Genomic DNA, 17,437 nt, shown 5'->3' on the forward strand with positions numbered 1-17,437 from the left:
ATAATTTACAGCGAAGCAGGTTAGAAGGTAAATTACCAAAGGTTATATTTAAATAAGTATTCCAATTTCGAAGTTCATTGTAACTTGGAATTTTTTTTATACAATTCTATAGTTAACGATGATAAATAAGGCGCGACTGTAGTCAACATGAAAAAAGACACATAAAACAGAAATACCTTCACATGATGATCCTGAAATACCACTTCTACATGTACACTGACAGGTTGTTGCTGATATAGTTTTTGTTCCTCCATTTTCACAAGGAAAACCGTCACACGGATCAACTGAGAATTACAATTAGATATATAAAAAGCGTTAATCATCATGTGAAATAATATTCATAATGTTAAGTTGTTCTGATATTCACGGAAAAAAATAAAGCCGTTTTGGTGGTTTTGTGATATGATCCTAACCTCGAGTTGAATAATTTGAAGCTTGGATTCAAGATCCGACCAAACACATTCTGAAATGGCAAGTTGCTGTGTTTGTGCTTTGCCTATAACAGATTTGGATCTAAAAGACCAATTTTTGACTGAAACAGTGCTCTTAAAAAGCTGTTTACAGGCTGAAGAATAAATTATTAAGCCTATTAAGTCTTTTATTCTGTCTTTTATTTTACTCTTCAGGTTCGTTAAATTTATTACAATTCAAAAATTCGCCGGTAATCATTTAAGATATGGTAAGATATGTTCAGTCTATGCCCAGACTGTTCGTTGTTATACGGCAGTTTAGGTCTAACATTCACTTACTATTCATTCCTTTTATCAGGTTCTCTCTTTCGAGAGAAAAACGTGGACCGAGTGAAATCTGTCTACTTTCTGTGAAATAGTTGCAATCTCAATTTTATTACAGTTTGCTCATCTTTATCTTGCAAATGAACACTCACAATGTTTAATGTAGATCATGTAGATGTCCAAGCCCATGTTTCTGGACAGATTGTACACTTAGCGTACAACAATCGTTCTGACTTTGAGATAGTTGTATATTGAACTAGTGGATTCAGATATCTTAAGGTGTTCCTGACCTCTACTGCATTTATATATGATTCATAACTATGCATTAATATTAAGAAAACTATTAAATTTTCTAACAAACTTATACATAGCTTATACATATTTTGTGATTTGTTCGTAAATACTGTTGAAATAACTTATGTACCCTCACAATATCTGCCAGAATATCCCATCGGACAAAAACATCCATAGCTGCCATTTACATTGACACATGATCCGGAATTCACACAAGGACTACTGCTGCATGGTGTCACTGGATAAAAAAAAAAAAAAAAAAAAAAACAACATTCAAATGTAAAAGGTTATAATTTTCGCATTTCGATATAAATTTATTTTATTTATGCTAACAATTTATCAATCAAATAACAAAATTCATTATGCTTTGAACATTGTTTTTGGAATTATAACAGATTACCGATTGTTTTTCAAGTAAGAAGGTGTTTCTCAGCTACAATCTCATCGTAGGACGATTAGATGAGATGTGAATGAGAAACATTCTCGAGTTTGAAAGACCGTTGTTTATCGCTATATTGCCTATGGCGTAATTGGTGTTTACATTGACAACGGTACATGCGCCCTTAGTTTCTAGCGATAATTTTCTTTCTCAAGCGATAAAAAATAGATCAAAGGAAAAATACACAAAATAGCGATAATATTAAATATGCATAATTCAATTTCTTTACAAGAACTGTCTTTACTTTATAATCTATGAAAACAAAATATCACAGTCAGTTTATAAAGTCGCCTCTAATAACAAGTGAGATTTAGAAAAAAAAGATGTAGTACATGTATGATTGTTTAATCATTGATATAGATGAAACGCGTTTTCAAATGATGCTTTTTCTTCATCAATATATTTTAGTTTAACTTACCTTCACATAATTTGCCCGAATATCCATTTGAACAATTGCAACTGAAGCTGTTTCCTGATATAGAACAACTACCATCATGAAAACAAGGCTGGTAACTACATGGGGTTACTGTAAATAACATCAAAATCAAAATTCAGCCTCACAGCTTGTTTAAATATTTCTTCAAGTAAGAAAAGTTTCAAGTCATGTAAATATGTTGCCTAGAATCCTACTTTTTTTAATCCTTAATATTACATCATATTGACTGGTTTCTAGTTCCTCTGTTTGATACGTACGCAAATATGGTTCCTTTGTTTTTATACACGAAAATGTAGTACATTTGTTTGATACATACGAAAAAGGTAATAAACCCTCTGATGTAAATTATATCTCTCGATTTCAAGATTTCCAGTATCAATTTCTTTATTTACCCTTAGTAAAGTTCATTCCTCTCTGTATTAATTGGGTGGCTTGCTATACTAAGTAAAATGGGTATTTAACTAAAAAATATAGGCTTTTGATGATTTTTGTACCTTAAAGTATTGTCCAGTTAACTTTCTCTCAATACTACTAAACAAATAATTATCTGACGAATGTACTAATATCAAACTTATAATCTGCGAGGATTGTTAGTCACTCTGAACTTTACTGCATTTATCGTTGATCCTTATAAATAATGTTCATTCGGTCTCGCTCCATTTTGGGTGCATGTGATTCATTCAGTTTTTGCTTGTCTTCTAAATCGATTTTAACATCAGTAAACTACTGCTACCGTTATCGATCTGTAACGGTGATTGCAGGCATTTAACTCACCAATTATTTAAAATGAAAATAAAATGGTAGCAACAAAAACGTCCACACAAATAAAAAATACCATCACACAATGATCCAGAGAAGCCACTTCTACATGTACATAGACAGGTTGTTCCTGATACAGTTTTTGTTCCTCCATTTTGGCAAGAAAAACCGTCACACGGATCAGCTGTGAAATTAATTTAGATATATAAATTTTAAATGATCCTCAAACTAATGTGAAATATTATTCCCGTCGTAGCGTTGTTCTCATTTTATGGAAAGAAATTCAATTAAACTGAATTGTTTTGCGGTCGTTTTAGTGCCTGTGTGATAGGGTCCTTGTTTACAGTGGATGGAATAGTATATGAATTCCCAGATCGGACCTATGAAAGACTTTGATATTGTAAATTGCTGGTTATTTGCCTTGAACGCAATACATTAAGATCAATGACTCGAGTGGTAGGGATCAAAGTTTTAATTTCCAAGTAAAACATTTGTCAGTATGAGAACTCATACAATAAATTTTCAATTAGGTGTGTCTGTCTTATGCAAAACTGTATACATTTTTATGATTTAGATATTTCAGCAATCTAAATAAAAACTACTCCTTGCTTTATTGAAATGCCATTTGATTACAAAAATGATCTACATGGCAAATATTTAACAGACTTTCGGCATTAAGGTCTAAATGGTATCTTTCTACATCGAAATGATGATGAGATAAGAAACTATGTCATCAAGATGATTAATATCAAACAAACTTTGGTAGATATTCGTATGATCACTTTAATTAATTAATGAAGTGACACTATAATCTTTAATTTGTACCTTCACATAATCTACCGGAATATCCTTTTGGACAAACACACACATAGCTGCCATTAGTATTTAAACATGATCCAGAATTAACACACGGCCTACCGCTGCATGGTGTCACTGGAGCGAAATTAGAAAGTACACAATTTAAATGTAATGCATAGAAGTTTTTACAGTAGTTTTCATATTTAAAGATAGATTTATATTATTTTTTAGCCAAAAAAGACATAGGTTACTATGAATTGTACCTGTTTTTTTGGTAATTTAGTGGGATATCATAAGATTCAAAACATTTTTTGTAGAGTTTATTGATGTACGAACTGGGGTGATTATCTCATCAACTAAATATAAGTCTGAAGGACTTTTTTGTTAAGTTTGTGAGTCAGAAACGCAGTTAACACACCAATAATTTTTTCGAAAAAATGTGTTAAATCCTTATAATTCTTAATGCAAACGTTTGCAATTTTTAATAAACAATTTTTTGTATTAGCCGTCAAATCCAGGGTCGTTGCTTAGGAGCAAGCCGCCATGTTGACCTACTGAAATCCATAAATGTTCGATTAATGCAATAAAAGTAAAGAATAAAACAACACTTTTCTCAAACACTTCATTTATTGATATATCATCCGAATTTGAAGCGTACAAGTAAGTGAATAAACTTCAGCTTGGTACTTTTCTTTTGTATGACGTCATTTTTGGCCATGACGTTAATTCGGCAACGTTATTCATGTAAAACTGAGAAATTTTATTTTATTTCAATCAATTCACATTTCTCTAGCTTTAATGCATTATTACTTTTTGTTATTTTGTTATGCATTAGAATAGGGAAAAAACTGTTCTGTATCATTTTTCTATTTCGATTTTCTTGGAACCCAAGGATCCTACGCATGTGTATATCTTATCGCGCATGAATATATTACAGTAAACATCGACCAAGTGTTTACATAGGTTACGGAAGTAGTTTCGGAAACACGGTTCATCTAGGTGTAAACCAAGGGAAAAAACAGACCAATCCTATTCAAATATTTGTAGATAAGCAAGTCATATAAGAATTATTCATAATTCATTGCCTTTATATTGCTACTGTTTCATATTGAAAATATAAGCTGCCAAGGAAAACATTATACTTTCCTTGAAATGAATGTTTTTATTGTTCAAATTTCTTTTAAAAAAGAAATGCAGAAATGCGACGTTAACTTTATTCAAGTATCGTAATTATGGTAGAATGCATATGTATGAATGATTGGATATTCTTCATTATGGTACTGTTATAGCAGTATACGAAAATTAAAGAAAATCATGTTCAGTTTATTTAACAGTTTGTTTTCAATTCAGTCTAAAGCATTGGTACAGATACATTCGTGTTTTCAATTACGCCTTTTCTTTTTCAAATATATTATGGTAAACGTACCTTCACAAGCTTTGCCAGAATACCCCTTTGAACAATTGCAACTGAAGCTGTTTCCTGATATAGAACATTCACCCTCATGAAAACAAGGAAGGCTACTGCAAGGCGTTACTGCAAGCAACATAAAAAAATCAAATTTCAACATCCTTTTAAGTTTATCTATTTCTTTAAAATTCTTAGAGTTAATCATTGTTTTCTATATATCTTTTATATTATACCGTTGAATTTGATGTAGCGTTTTTTTGGATTAATACATTAGAAAACTCTCTCTTTAATATCACTCTTTTAAAAAAAAAACGTATACATTTGTTGTGTACATAAACAAGTATTTTCTCTTATTATGAATTGGTTAGATATAAGAAGATGTGGTATGAGTGCCAATGAGACAACTCTTCATCCAAGTCACAATTTGTAAAAGCAAACCAATATAGGTCAAAGTACAATGTATGGTCTTCAACACGGAGCCTTTGCTCACAGCGAACAGAAAGCTATAAAGGGCCCCAAAAATGACTAATGTAAAACCATTCAAACAGGAAAACCAACTGTCTAATCTATATAAAATACAAGAAACGAGAAACACTTATGAATGGTTGTCTTGATTTAAGGAGTAAAAAAGGTATATGACTAAATATTACAACCTAAAATTATGATCGGTAAATTTTTATTTTCATTAACTAGTAAACATGCTTATATAAAATAAGTCTCATAATTTTGACTGAATTGATCTCGTTGAATTGTACTATTTGCATTGTCCATCGTTAAACGATCTTCTATTTTATCTCTTATACTGATTGAAGACATGTTGAAACAATTGTATACATCGGAAATGGTAGCAACTATGAGCAACAGAAACGTCTACATAACAAACAGATGTACCTTCACATGATGATCCAGAGAAGCCACTTCTACATGTACACTGACACGTTTTTCCTGATATAGTTTTTGTTCCTCCATTATCACAAGGAAACCCGTCACATGGATCAACTGTAAAATTATTTCAGATATCAAAGAGTACACAATTCCATGTGAAATAATGTGCCCATCGTTATACAATGTTATATGAACTGTTTGAATGAAATTCTTTAAAATATTTTTTTTCCACACAGAAATATGCAGTTGCTGATACCATTTTTTTCCTTTCCTTTTGATAGGGTTCTTACTACACGACATGCATTTGTTGTATAAATATAAAATCAAGGCAAAAAAAAAAAAACGTTGAAACTGTAAATTGATGCTGATGTGGTTTGCACTCATTGATAAAATCAAAGATTTGCAGGGATGATTCGACAATAATTTACAGATACGACTGTGTTCAGTTGTATTGGTACCATGTGTATTAGCATATTAAAAAGCCATCTTAATGTGTCTGTCTAATACACAACCATATAAATCTTTATTATTTTGTTCACATCGTCAACAAAATAACTCCTTGCATAAAACTTCCGTTTTTTTAATTTACTCTGACCAGAACTTTATCTACATGGAAGTTACAATAATCTTTTAAAAATTGTTTCATCAATATGATATACATCAAAACAAACCTTGAAAAATATTGTGTTTTATTATCAATGTTGTACATAAAGAGATAGTATTGCTCATTTATTTGTACCTTCACATAATTTGCCAGAATATCCATCTGAACAAACACATAAATAGCTGCCATTAACATTTAAGCATGATCCAGAATTTACACAAGGACTACTGCTGCATGGTGTCACTACAGCAAAATTGAAAAATCATTTATTTAGATTTTCAAGTAGTAATTTTCATATTTATATAGATTAAATTTATTTATCAGAACAATGTATCGGGCAAATACAACATTATTTATATTGATTAGTACATTGCATGGGAAAGTATGTGAAAATTCATAATATATCATTGTGATAATGATACTGTCTCCAAATAGAAAATGTAACCAGCATGCATACAGTAAAATTATTGTACATTCTTTGAATTAAATTTTCAAAGTTTATTTTTTCTTCTTCACTACGTAAAGTATAAATCCAACGTATACTCCGTTTAAATATAGGACTACCGACATTAGGTACATGCAAATGTGACTGAATATTGGTTTTACATAAGAAGTGTTGTCAATTTATCCTTTACCAGAATACAAATTTCATCTCAAGTTTATTATATCGCTTCTGAAGAAAGTCTAAAACAGTTACATAGATGAAATTATAAGGAAATGTCTGTACCAAGTCAGGAATATGACAGTTGTTTTCTAATCGTTTTATGTGTTTGAGCTTTGATTTTGCCATTTGATAAGGGACTTTCCGTTTTGAATTTTCCTTGGAGGTCGGTATTTTGTTATTTTACTTATTCAAGTCATGAGTTTCATTTTCATATATATTTCGTTACACTTACCTTCACATGTGTTGCCCGAAAATCCCTTTGAACAATTACAGCTATAGCTGTTTCCTGATATAACACAACTACCGTCATATAAACAAGGTTGGCTGGTGCAAGGTGTTACTGCAAACAACTTTAAAAATAAATGTCAGCCTCCTATGTTGCTTAAATAATTCGTTAAGCAGGAAATTTTTTAAATATTGTTTATATTATTTCAAATATCACATTTTCATCAATATATCATTTATATTTCATCATATACATTGGTGTATATCGTTCTGCTACTTGATACTAAGAAAAGAAACAATAACCCTCTACTATAAATTAAGGCGAAAGTAGTATGCTCTTCAATGTCGTATCTTATATGTTCTTTTAATGTTTCTTTAATTCATGGGTCACCGATTAGTCTTTTGTAGATGAAACGCGCATCTGACGTAATCAATTTTAATCCCTAATGTACGAATCGCGTAAATGGAATGATATTACCCTATCTTGAAAAAAAAAAACTATTCAGTTATTTGTTTTTCTAACATATGCATTTACTTTCAATTCGTAGGAATTTATTGCATTGCTTCACTGGAAAACTACTATAACAAATATATCGTTTTATTGGCATACTACATCATGTCTAATTTGCTCAATAATGATCTCCATTGACTGTTTAATCTTCTAATATGAAAGTAAGTGTTATAACTATAAAATAATTTTCCGGATGCTGAGTTGAATACATAAATCGCCGATCGCTGTTATGTCATACTGGTAAGAGGCATTTTTTAAACAATAGTATATCACAAAAATAAAATGGCAGCGTCAAAAACGTCCACACAATGAAAAGCATACTTTCACATGATGATCCAGAGAAGCCCCTTCTACATGTACACTGACAGGCTGCTATTGACACTGTTTTTGTTCCTCCATTTTCACAGGGGAAACCTTCACACGGATCAACTGTAAAATGTATTTACATATATAACAGGGTACTCAACCTCATGTGAAATAATTATAAATTGCTGCTTTTGTAAGGCGAAAAGGTTTAGTTGGTGTCCGCGTTCTGATGTGATTTGCTCCATTCCGTCGATGCTTTCTTGTATACTTGTACCGAATTAAAGTAAGTTTCTTATTTTAATAGAACAACAAAAAAATATTTAACAGAATTGTTATGAACTGGACTTTTCTGTATAATATAAATAAGAAGAAGTGGTATGAGTGCAAATGAGACAACTCTCCATCCAAGTCACAACGTATAAAAAGTAAACAACTATAGGTCAAAGTACGGCCTTCAACACGGAGCCTTGGCGTTGAAATACATATTGATCTGACAGAAATTAACAAAGTTCAATATATAGTTGACTATATGGTATGGTTTTTTTTTCATTGTTGAAGGTCGTATGGTTGCCTATAGTTGCTTACATCCACATCATTTGAACTTTGGTAGATAGTTGTCTCATTGGCAATCATTCCATATCATTATTTTTTAAGAATATCCGTGCTAATGCTACATTTTTAAATGTGATCAGAACTTTATTGATAGAAAAAAGCGTTTATCTAAGATAATATGATTTATATCAAACACAATTTTGGAAGATATTGTCTCCTATGCTAATTCTATCGTATATAGTGACAACAATGATCAGTAATTTGTACCTTCACATAATTTGCCAGAGTATCCTTTAGGACAAGCACATAGATAGCTGCCATTAACATTTAAGCATGATCCAGAATTTACACACGGACTACTGCTACATGGTGTCACTGAAGCAAGATGGAAAAACAGTCTAAATGTATTTTGTAGTAGTTTTCACGTTTTAATATAGATTCATTTTATTAATAATAACAATTTTACAGCAAAGTAAAACATAGCTTATTATGATTTGTTCGTAGATGTTAGTATCAAAATGAATATTCATTATCAAATGACTTGAAAGTGATACTGTCTTTCTATTGGCAATAGTACCCGCTCAGAAAAAGTACCATACATTCGTTGCATTGTTCAAATTGCTTTCAAACAGCTATTTAAAAATCCCCATATAGTTCATTTACGTTTCATATTTACCGAAATAACGTCTTATGCACCTGTAATGGGCGATTTAATATTTTATTTTTAATATGAAGTGTCTTTCCTTTTCGGTTCTAAAAAATATCGTAAATATTTATGAAACCGTGTTCTCAAATTATGCCATTTCTTCTTCAGATATGTTATGTTTATCTTACCTTCACATAATTTACCAGAATATCCCTCTGAACAATTGCAACTGAAGCTGTGTCCTGATATAGAACAACTACCAGCATGTAAACATGGCTGGCTGGTGCAAGGTGTTACTGAAAACAACTTTGAAAGTAAATGTCAGCCTGTTGCTTAAATAAATCCTTTAGTAGGAACTTTTTAAAATATTATTTATATGGTTTCTAGAATCAAATTTTGTTCAATATGTCATTTATATTTCATCGTATAAGTTGTATATATCGTTCTGCTACCTGATACTAAAGAAAAGACGCAATAACACTCAGGTATAAATAAAGGCGGAAGTAGTAAGCTCCTCAACTTCGTATTTTAGTTGGTCTTTTAATGTTTCTCTAATTCAATGGGTCACAGTGTTTTGTGAACGAAACGCGCGTCTGGCGTAAACAATAATAATCCCCAATGTTCGAATCGGGTAAATCGATTAATATTACCTTATCTAAAAAAAAAACAACATATTCAGTTATTTATTTTTCTTTACATATGCATGTATTTTCAATCCGTAGGAATTGGTTGCCTTTTTTTAGGGACAAATTACTATAGCAAATATACCGTAATAATGGCTTACTGCATTATGTCAAATTTACTCATCCCCATTGACTGTTTAATGTACTAGTATGAAAGTAAGTCTTATAACTAAAAAAAAATGATTTCTTGGATGCAGAGACTGATAATTAAATCGCTGATCGTTGTAGATAGCGGTCTGATTTGTCATACTGGTTGGGGGCATATTTTTAACAATAATATCTCACGAAAATAAAATGGTAACATAAAAAACGTCCACATAAGGAAAAACATACCTTCACATGATGATCCAGAGAAACCACTTCTACATATACACTGACAGGATGTTCCTAACACTGTTTTTGTTCCTCTATTTCCACAGAGAAAACCGTTACACGGATCAACTGTAAAATTTATTTGGATATATAACAGGGTGCTCAACCTCATGTGAAATAATATTCTTATCACTATTTGTTTTATTGTAAGTTTAATTTTAGACCAGACTAAAGGTAGAGTGTGAAATTATAAATTGCTGCTTTTGTGATACGGAAAGGTTTCATTTGTTTCTGTGTTCTGGTGAGATTTGCTTCATTTCCGTCGATGCTTTCTTGTAGACTTGTACCTGATTTAAGTAAGTTTCTTATTTTAATAGAATAAAAAAAAATCATTTAACACAATTGTTATGAACAGGCTTTTTCTGGTTAGGTCCTGGAATAAATACTCGATCAATTATGTTGACCCTCAACTCTTCAAGTATCGAGGCCAATGCAGTTAACCTTGCATTTACAATGGCAAAATAGAAACAGCCAGATAATAACGCTTACGTTAGTATAGTCGCCATGTGAACTAGTACATACAAAAAAAAAACCAAGCGTATTTGTCTTATACAAAACTATACATATGTGACTATATTTCAATTCTATCTTCCGTAATCAAATAAACACTCACATTATATAAAAATGCCGTTGAATTACATATTGATCTGTCAGAAATTAACAAAGTTCAATATATAGCCGACTATACGGTATGGGTTTTCTCATTGTTACAGTTCATACTGTTGCCTATTATTGCTTACATCCACTTCATTTGAACTTTGATGGATAGTTGTCTCAGTGACAACCATACCACAATTCTTTATTTTTATATTCAAGAATATCCGTGTTAAGAATATTTACATTTTTAACTCGATTATCAAAGATAAAATGACTCATATCAAACAAAATTTAGGAAGATATTGTCTCCTATGCTAATTCTATTCAATAAAGTGACAATAAGGATCAGTAATGTGTACCTTCACATAATTTGCCAGAGTATCCTTTAGGACAAACACATAGATAGCTGCCATTAACATTTAAGCATGATCCAGAGTTTACACACGGACTACTGCTACATGGTGTGACTAAAGTAAGATGAAAAAACAATCTAAATGTATTATGTAGTATTTTTCACATTTTAATATAAAGTTGTTTTTTTTTCATAATAACCATTTTACAGCAAAAAGTAAAATAACAAAAATACCGAACTCTAAGGAAAATTCAAAACGGAAAGTTCCTACTAAGTACGGTATCATACTAGTAAAACTTAACTTATTATGATTTGTTCGTAGGTTTCGGTATCATAATAATATTCAATACTAAATGACTTGATGTTGATACTGTCTTCGTATTGGCAATACCACCCGCTCAGGAAATACCATACAGTTTATTAAATATTTTTGCACTGTTCAAATTGCTTTCAAACAGCTATTTAAAAATCCTCATATTCTTCATTTACGTTTCGTATAATGCACCTGTAATAGTTGATTTGATATTTTCTTTTTTTATATAAACTGTCTGTTCCTTTTACTTCATAAAACAAAATGACCATCAGCTAACAAATCGCTTTTAAAAATATCGTTTACGTTTATATACTAGTAGACAAAACCGTGTTCTCAAATAATGCAATTTATTCTTTAAATATATTATGATTAACTTACCTTCACATAGTTTACCCGAATATCCCTTTGAACAATTACAACTGAAGCTGTGTCCTGATATAGAACAACTACCATCGTGAAAACATGGCTGGTTACTACAAGCTGTTACTGCAGACAAAATAAAAAAAAAAATCAAATCAACCTCTCCTGTTACTTAAAGATTGATTGGTATTATTCAACTGAATCAAACGTTTTTCTATGTATCATAAATATTACATCATGTAAATTGGAATTAAGTTAATGCGAATGTAGTTTACCGATGTTTAAATCTCGTCAATCGGATAAGAGGTAACAAACATTAACCGAGGGAATCGCATGGAATATTTTATATCTTTGTTGTTAACAAAAAGTAAGAAAAAGATAAGCAACCCTCTCGTGTAAACCATGCAATCAACGTTTTTTTTTCTTCATATTTTCAGTACATTAACATTATTTTTTCTCCGTTGGAATTGGTTGAATTGTTTGAACTAGTAAAAAGGGTACTGAATGAAAAACAAATATACAGTTTTAATGTTTTATTGCCTTAGATAAAATCCAATTAAAATAATATGAAATTACATTTCAATTAAGTGGTAAATTTACGATCATTTACTAATATTAAAGTAAGACTTTTTTAGTATTAATCGATTGTATGTCCCTGTAATTGTACTACATACATCGTCCATTTATAAATAAGAATGATTTAAGTCATTTAAAAACAATTGCATACATCGAAAATGGTATGAGCAACAGAAACGTCCACATAAAAACAGAAATACCTTCACATGATGATCCAGAGAAGCCACTTCTACATGTACACTGACAGGTTGTTCCCGATACAGATTTTGTTCCTCCGTTATCACAAGGAAAACCATCACATGGATCGACTGTGAAATTAATTTAAATCCATAAAAGGGTAATTAGGTACAGGTAATGCTTAAAATATATCGAGGTTCTCGGGATTCATTGAATTAGAGGACAAATAAATGTTGTACACCTTATATGTTCATATATTAGCATGCAGCAATATAAATTGTTTCGTGTGCTCTTTTCGTGGCAATCACCTGCTCCAACATTTTCTTACATGTTTCTACATTTTATCTTGAACCGTAACATGATTTCAGTTAGACAATGTGACGTGCCGATAATAGAAACTCTTTTATTTTCTTTAGAATATCTACTATAATAACATTTTTAAAGCAGGAAACGACTGAATGTAGCAAAACATATATATAATCATTTAAAATGTGAAGGAATAATTTCATGATTATCCTAAGACCATCTTATGACATGAATCTTCGAAAACCTAGGCCCACATGTCAGAAACTAACATCTTATAGCTGAAGCCTTTCTGGATGCTTTGTGTTTCCTCAAGTGGATGAATTCGTAAATTTAATCCCAGACCAGACCAGAGAAGTGTTTGAAATTGTAAAATACTGCTTTTGTACTTTTTACTTTTAAATTGTTTGGTAAAGAGCAAACATTTGTAGGCTAGAAGTCGAATATACTACCTTCACATATTTTCCCAGTATAACCTTTTGGACAAACACATACGTAGCTGCTATGATCATTATAACATGATCCTGAATTTACACAAGGACTACTGCTGCATGGTGTAACTAGAACAAAGTTAGATCATAAAACATTACATGATTTAGGTTACAATGTTAACATTTGAGATAAGTTATTATGTCATACATTAGAAAAATTGGTGCAGCTTTTGTTGCCAAGTACGAAGCATTTAAGAGATGGCACGAAGACCGATTGACTCGGAGTGAAAATTATATGCTTGTGATTGTGCGGCAAACTCTGTATAAAAAAAGTAAAACAACAAAAATACCAAACTCCAAGAAAAAACTCAAAACGGAAAGGCCCTTAACAATTGGCAAAATCAAAAGCTCAAACACATCAAACGAATGGAAAACAACTGTCATATTCCTGACTTGGTACAGGCATTTCCTTATGTAAAAAATGGTGGATTAAACCTGGTTTTAAAGCTAGCTAAACCTCTCACTTGTATGACAGTCGCATAAAATTCCATTATATTGACAACAATGTGTGAACAAATCAAACAGACATAATAGGTAAAAATGTCAAAAATAGGGGTACAGCAGTCAACATTGTGTTATAATCTCAATCACTATAAAAACAAACATACCATACAAACATAAACCACATACAAAATGTTTTTTAACCTGTGATTCTTTTCACCAAAAAAAAAAACACTCGTACGTCATGAACAATTCAGTATAACTTACGATCAATGTTAATCGTAAAATGTTTTGTGAAAATATTCGTTGATGTCTGGTACAACACAGAGTACTAGTGCATTGTATACGTTCAAGATTTCATTTCCGTGTTATCGTAAAAAAAATATTTTCAGAAGAACTTAAAGCATATGGCTATATTTTAATCAACCTACAATTACTTGATTTTTTAAATAGAAAACATACCTATGAAACATGGTATATTTCCTTGAATTGTATGCGTAATAATCATCATGTTATGAAAGTATTGAGATGAAATTACATCTCATCTACATATCAAACTAACCGAAGTAAATTTTAATGTGTTTGTGATTGGGCTGTGACACTTTGCACATAGCAATGTTACATCTTTGTCAGAAATAAATCACAAATAATAAGCTTTCTGAAATTCTTTCAAAAACACTAATCTGCGTTAGAAGAATTATGGAAGAATGCATATGTTTGGATGATTTGATATTCTTTTCTAAGGTACTGTTCTCCCTGTTACCGAAAGGTTAAGAAAATCATTTTCAGTTTATTTAACAGTTTTTTTTTTAATTAAGTCTCATGCATTGGTACAGATACATTCGTGTTTTTCAATTACGGCTTTTCTTTATCAAATATATTATGGTAAACGTACCTTCACATGATTTGCCAGAATACCCCTTTGAACAATTGCAACTGAAGCTGTTTCCTGATATAGAACATTTACCCCCATGAAAACAAGGAAGGCTACTGCAAGGCGTTACTGCAAGCAACATGATAAAATAAAATTTCAACATCCTTTTTTGTTTATTTTTTTCTTTAAAATTCTTAGAGTTAAGAATTGTCTACTATATATTTTTTATATAACACCGTTGAATTTGATGTAGCGTTCTTTGGATTTATACATTAGAAAATCTTCTCTTTTATATCACTCTTTTGTAATACATATTTTTTGGTACATAAACATGTATTTTCTCTTATTATGAATTGGTTGTCTTGATTTAAGGAGTTAAAAAGGTATATGACTAATTTACAATTATCCGTTTGATTGGTTTGCAACCTAAAATTGTGATCGGTAAATTTTTCTTTTTATTAACTAGTAAACATGCTAATATTAAATAAGTCTCATTATTTTGATCGAATTGATCTCGTTGAATTGTACAATTTACATTGTCCATCGTTAAACGATCTTCTATTTTATCTCTTATACTGATTGAAGACATGTTAAAACAATTGTATACATCGGAAATGGTAGCAACTATAATCAACAGAAACGTCAACATAACAAACAGAAAAACCTTCACATGATGATCCAGAGAAGCCACTTCTACATGTACACTGACACGTTTTTCCTGATATAGTTTTTGTTCCTCCATTATCACAAGGAAAACCGTCACACGGATCAACTGTAAAATCATTTCAGATATCAAAGAGTACACAAGTCCATGCGAAATAATGTTCTCATCGTTATAGAATGTTATATGAACTGTTTGAATGATATTCTTTAATTGTTTTTTTATAAGTTTCCACACAGAAATATGTAGTTGCTGATACCAATTTTTTCCTTTCCGTTTGATAGTGTTCTTGCCACACGACAAACATTTGTTGTATAAATGTAAGATCAAGACAAAGAAAAACGTTGAAATTGTAAATAGATGCTAATGTGGTTTGCACTCATTGATATCAAAGATTTGCAGGGTATGATTCGACAATAATTTGCAGATACGACTGGTGTTCAGTTGTATTGTTACCATGTGTATTAGCATATTAAAAAGCCATCTTAATGTGTCTGTCTAATACGCAATTATATAAATCTTTATTGTTTTGTTACATCGTCAACAAAATAACTCCGTGCATAACACTTCTGGCTTTTGCTTACTCTAACTCTGACCAGAACTTTATTTACATAGAAATTGAAATAATCTTTGTTTCATCAATATGATTCGAATCAAACCAAACCCTGATATATACTGTCTTTTAGTAAATAAAGTTATAGTAATGATCAGTAATTTGTACCTTCACATAATTTGCCAGAGTATCCTTTAGGACAAACACATACGTAGCTGCCATTAACATTTAAGCATGATCCAGAATTTAAACAAGGACTACTGCTGCATGGTGTCACTAGAGCAAAATTGAAAAATCATTTATTTAAATTTCTATGTAGTAATATTCACATTTTGATATAGATTTACTTTATTTATCAGAACTACATGTACGTATCGGGTAAACCACACTTAATTCATGCTGATTAGTACATTGCATAGGAAAGTATGTGAACATTCATAGTGTATCGCTGTCATAATGATAGGTCTCCAAATTGAAAATGTAATCTACATGTATACAGTTAAGTAATTATACATTTTTTAATTGAATTTTATTGTTGAATTTTTCTTCCTGACTAGGTTAGATATACATCTGACGTTTACTGCGTTTCAATATATGACTAACGGCATTAAGTTAATGCAAATATGATGGGTGACTGGACATTTGTTTTAAAGAAGAACTGCCGTCAATTAATCCTTTATCAGAATACAAATTTCATCTCAAGTTTATTACATCGCCTCTGCTTACCCGTCCGGATCAGCTGAGATCCCCCAGTTTTTGGTGGGGTTCGTGTTGCTCAATCTTTAGTTTTCTATGTTGTGTTTTGTGTACTATAGTTTGTCTGTTTGTCTTTTTCTTTTTAGCCATGGCATTGTCAGTTTATTTTTTAACTTATGAGTTTGAATGTCCCTTTGGTATCTTTCGTCCCTCTTTTCTAAAGAAAGTCTAACGCAGTAACAAAATTAAATCGTGCTTCCAGTTATGAGTTTCATTTCTATTTTGATAAACTTACCTTCACATGATTTGCCCGAAAATCCCTTTGAACAATTGCAGCTATATCTGTTTCCTGATATAGAACAACTACCATCATATAAACAAGGTTGGCTGGTGCAAGGTGTTACTGCAAACAACTTTAAAAATTAATATCAGATTCCACTGTTGCTTGGATAATCCCTTTAGTGGGAACTTTTTAAAATATTGTTTATATAATTTCTAGAATCAAATTTTGTTCAATATATCATTTATATTTCATCGTATACATTGGTGTATAACGTTCAGCTACTCGATACTAAAGAAAAAAAACAATAGCCCTCAGGTTTAAATTAAGACGAAAGGATTATGCTCATCAACTTTGTATTTTATTTGGCCATTTCATTCGTCGGCTAATGATTCTTTCGTGCGTCTGGCGTAAACAATTATAATCATCAATGTTTGAGTCGCGTAA

General features: G+C 31.1%; 1 protein-coding gene across 1 annotated transcript in view; it reads right to left on the reverse strand.

The window, feature by feature from the left end:
* Positions 1 to 17,437, reverse strand: part of LOC127711453 (fibrillin-1-like) — a gene marked incomplete at its 5' end in the record, with an annotated part of 283,783 nt that overhangs the window by 23,584 nt on the left and 242,762 nt on the right. The window contains 21 exons of the mRNA XM_052217522.1: positions 177 to 284; positions 1,159 to 1,266; positions 1,886 to 1,993; positions 2,739 to 2,846; positions 3,488 to 3,595; positions 4,887 to 4,994; positions 5,760 to 5,867; positions 6,493 to 6,600; positions 7,254 to 7,361; positions 8,079 to 8,186; positions 8,883 to 8,990; positions 9,450 to 9,557; positions 10,278 to 10,385; positions 11,273 to 11,380; positions 11,957 to 12,064; positions 12,715 to 12,822; positions 13,447 to 13,554; positions 14,822 to 14,929; positions 15,465 to 15,572; positions 16,183 to 16,290; positions 17,006 to 17,113. Of these exons, the coding sequence (XP_052073482.1) occupies positions 177 to 284; positions 1,159 to 1,266; positions 1,886 to 1,993; positions 2,739 to 2,846; positions 3,488 to 3,595; positions 4,887 to 4,994; positions 5,760 to 5,867; positions 6,493 to 6,600; positions 7,254 to 7,361; positions 8,079 to 8,186; positions 8,883 to 8,990; positions 9,450 to 9,557; positions 10,278 to 10,385; positions 11,273 to 11,380; positions 11,957 to 12,064; positions 12,715 to 12,822; positions 13,447 to 13,554; positions 14,822 to 14,929; positions 15,465 to 15,572; positions 16,183 to 16,290; positions 17,006 to 17,113 (2,268 nt within the window). The remainder of the gene's footprint in view (positions 1 to 176; positions 285 to 1,158; positions 1,267 to 1,885; positions 1,994 to 2,738; positions 2,847 to 3,487; positions 3,596 to 4,886; positions 4,995 to 5,759; positions 5,868 to 6,492; positions 6,601 to 7,253; positions 7,362 to 8,078; positions 8,187 to 8,882; positions 8,991 to 9,449; positions 9,558 to 10,277; positions 10,386 to 11,272; positions 11,381 to 11,956; positions 12,065 to 12,714; positions 12,823 to 13,446; positions 13,555 to 14,821; positions 14,930 to 15,464; positions 15,573 to 16,182; positions 16,291 to 17,005; positions 17,114 to 17,437) is intronic.

The sequence above is a fragment of the Mytilus californianus genome, unplaced genomic scaffold, assembly GCF_021869535.1.
Source record: "Mytilus californianus isolate M0D057914Y unplaced genomic scaffold, xbMytCali1.0.p SCAF_8, whole genome shotgun sequence".
Lineage (NCBI taxonomy): Eukaryota > Metazoa > Mollusca > Bivalvia > Mytilida > Mytilidae > Mytilus > Mytilus californianus.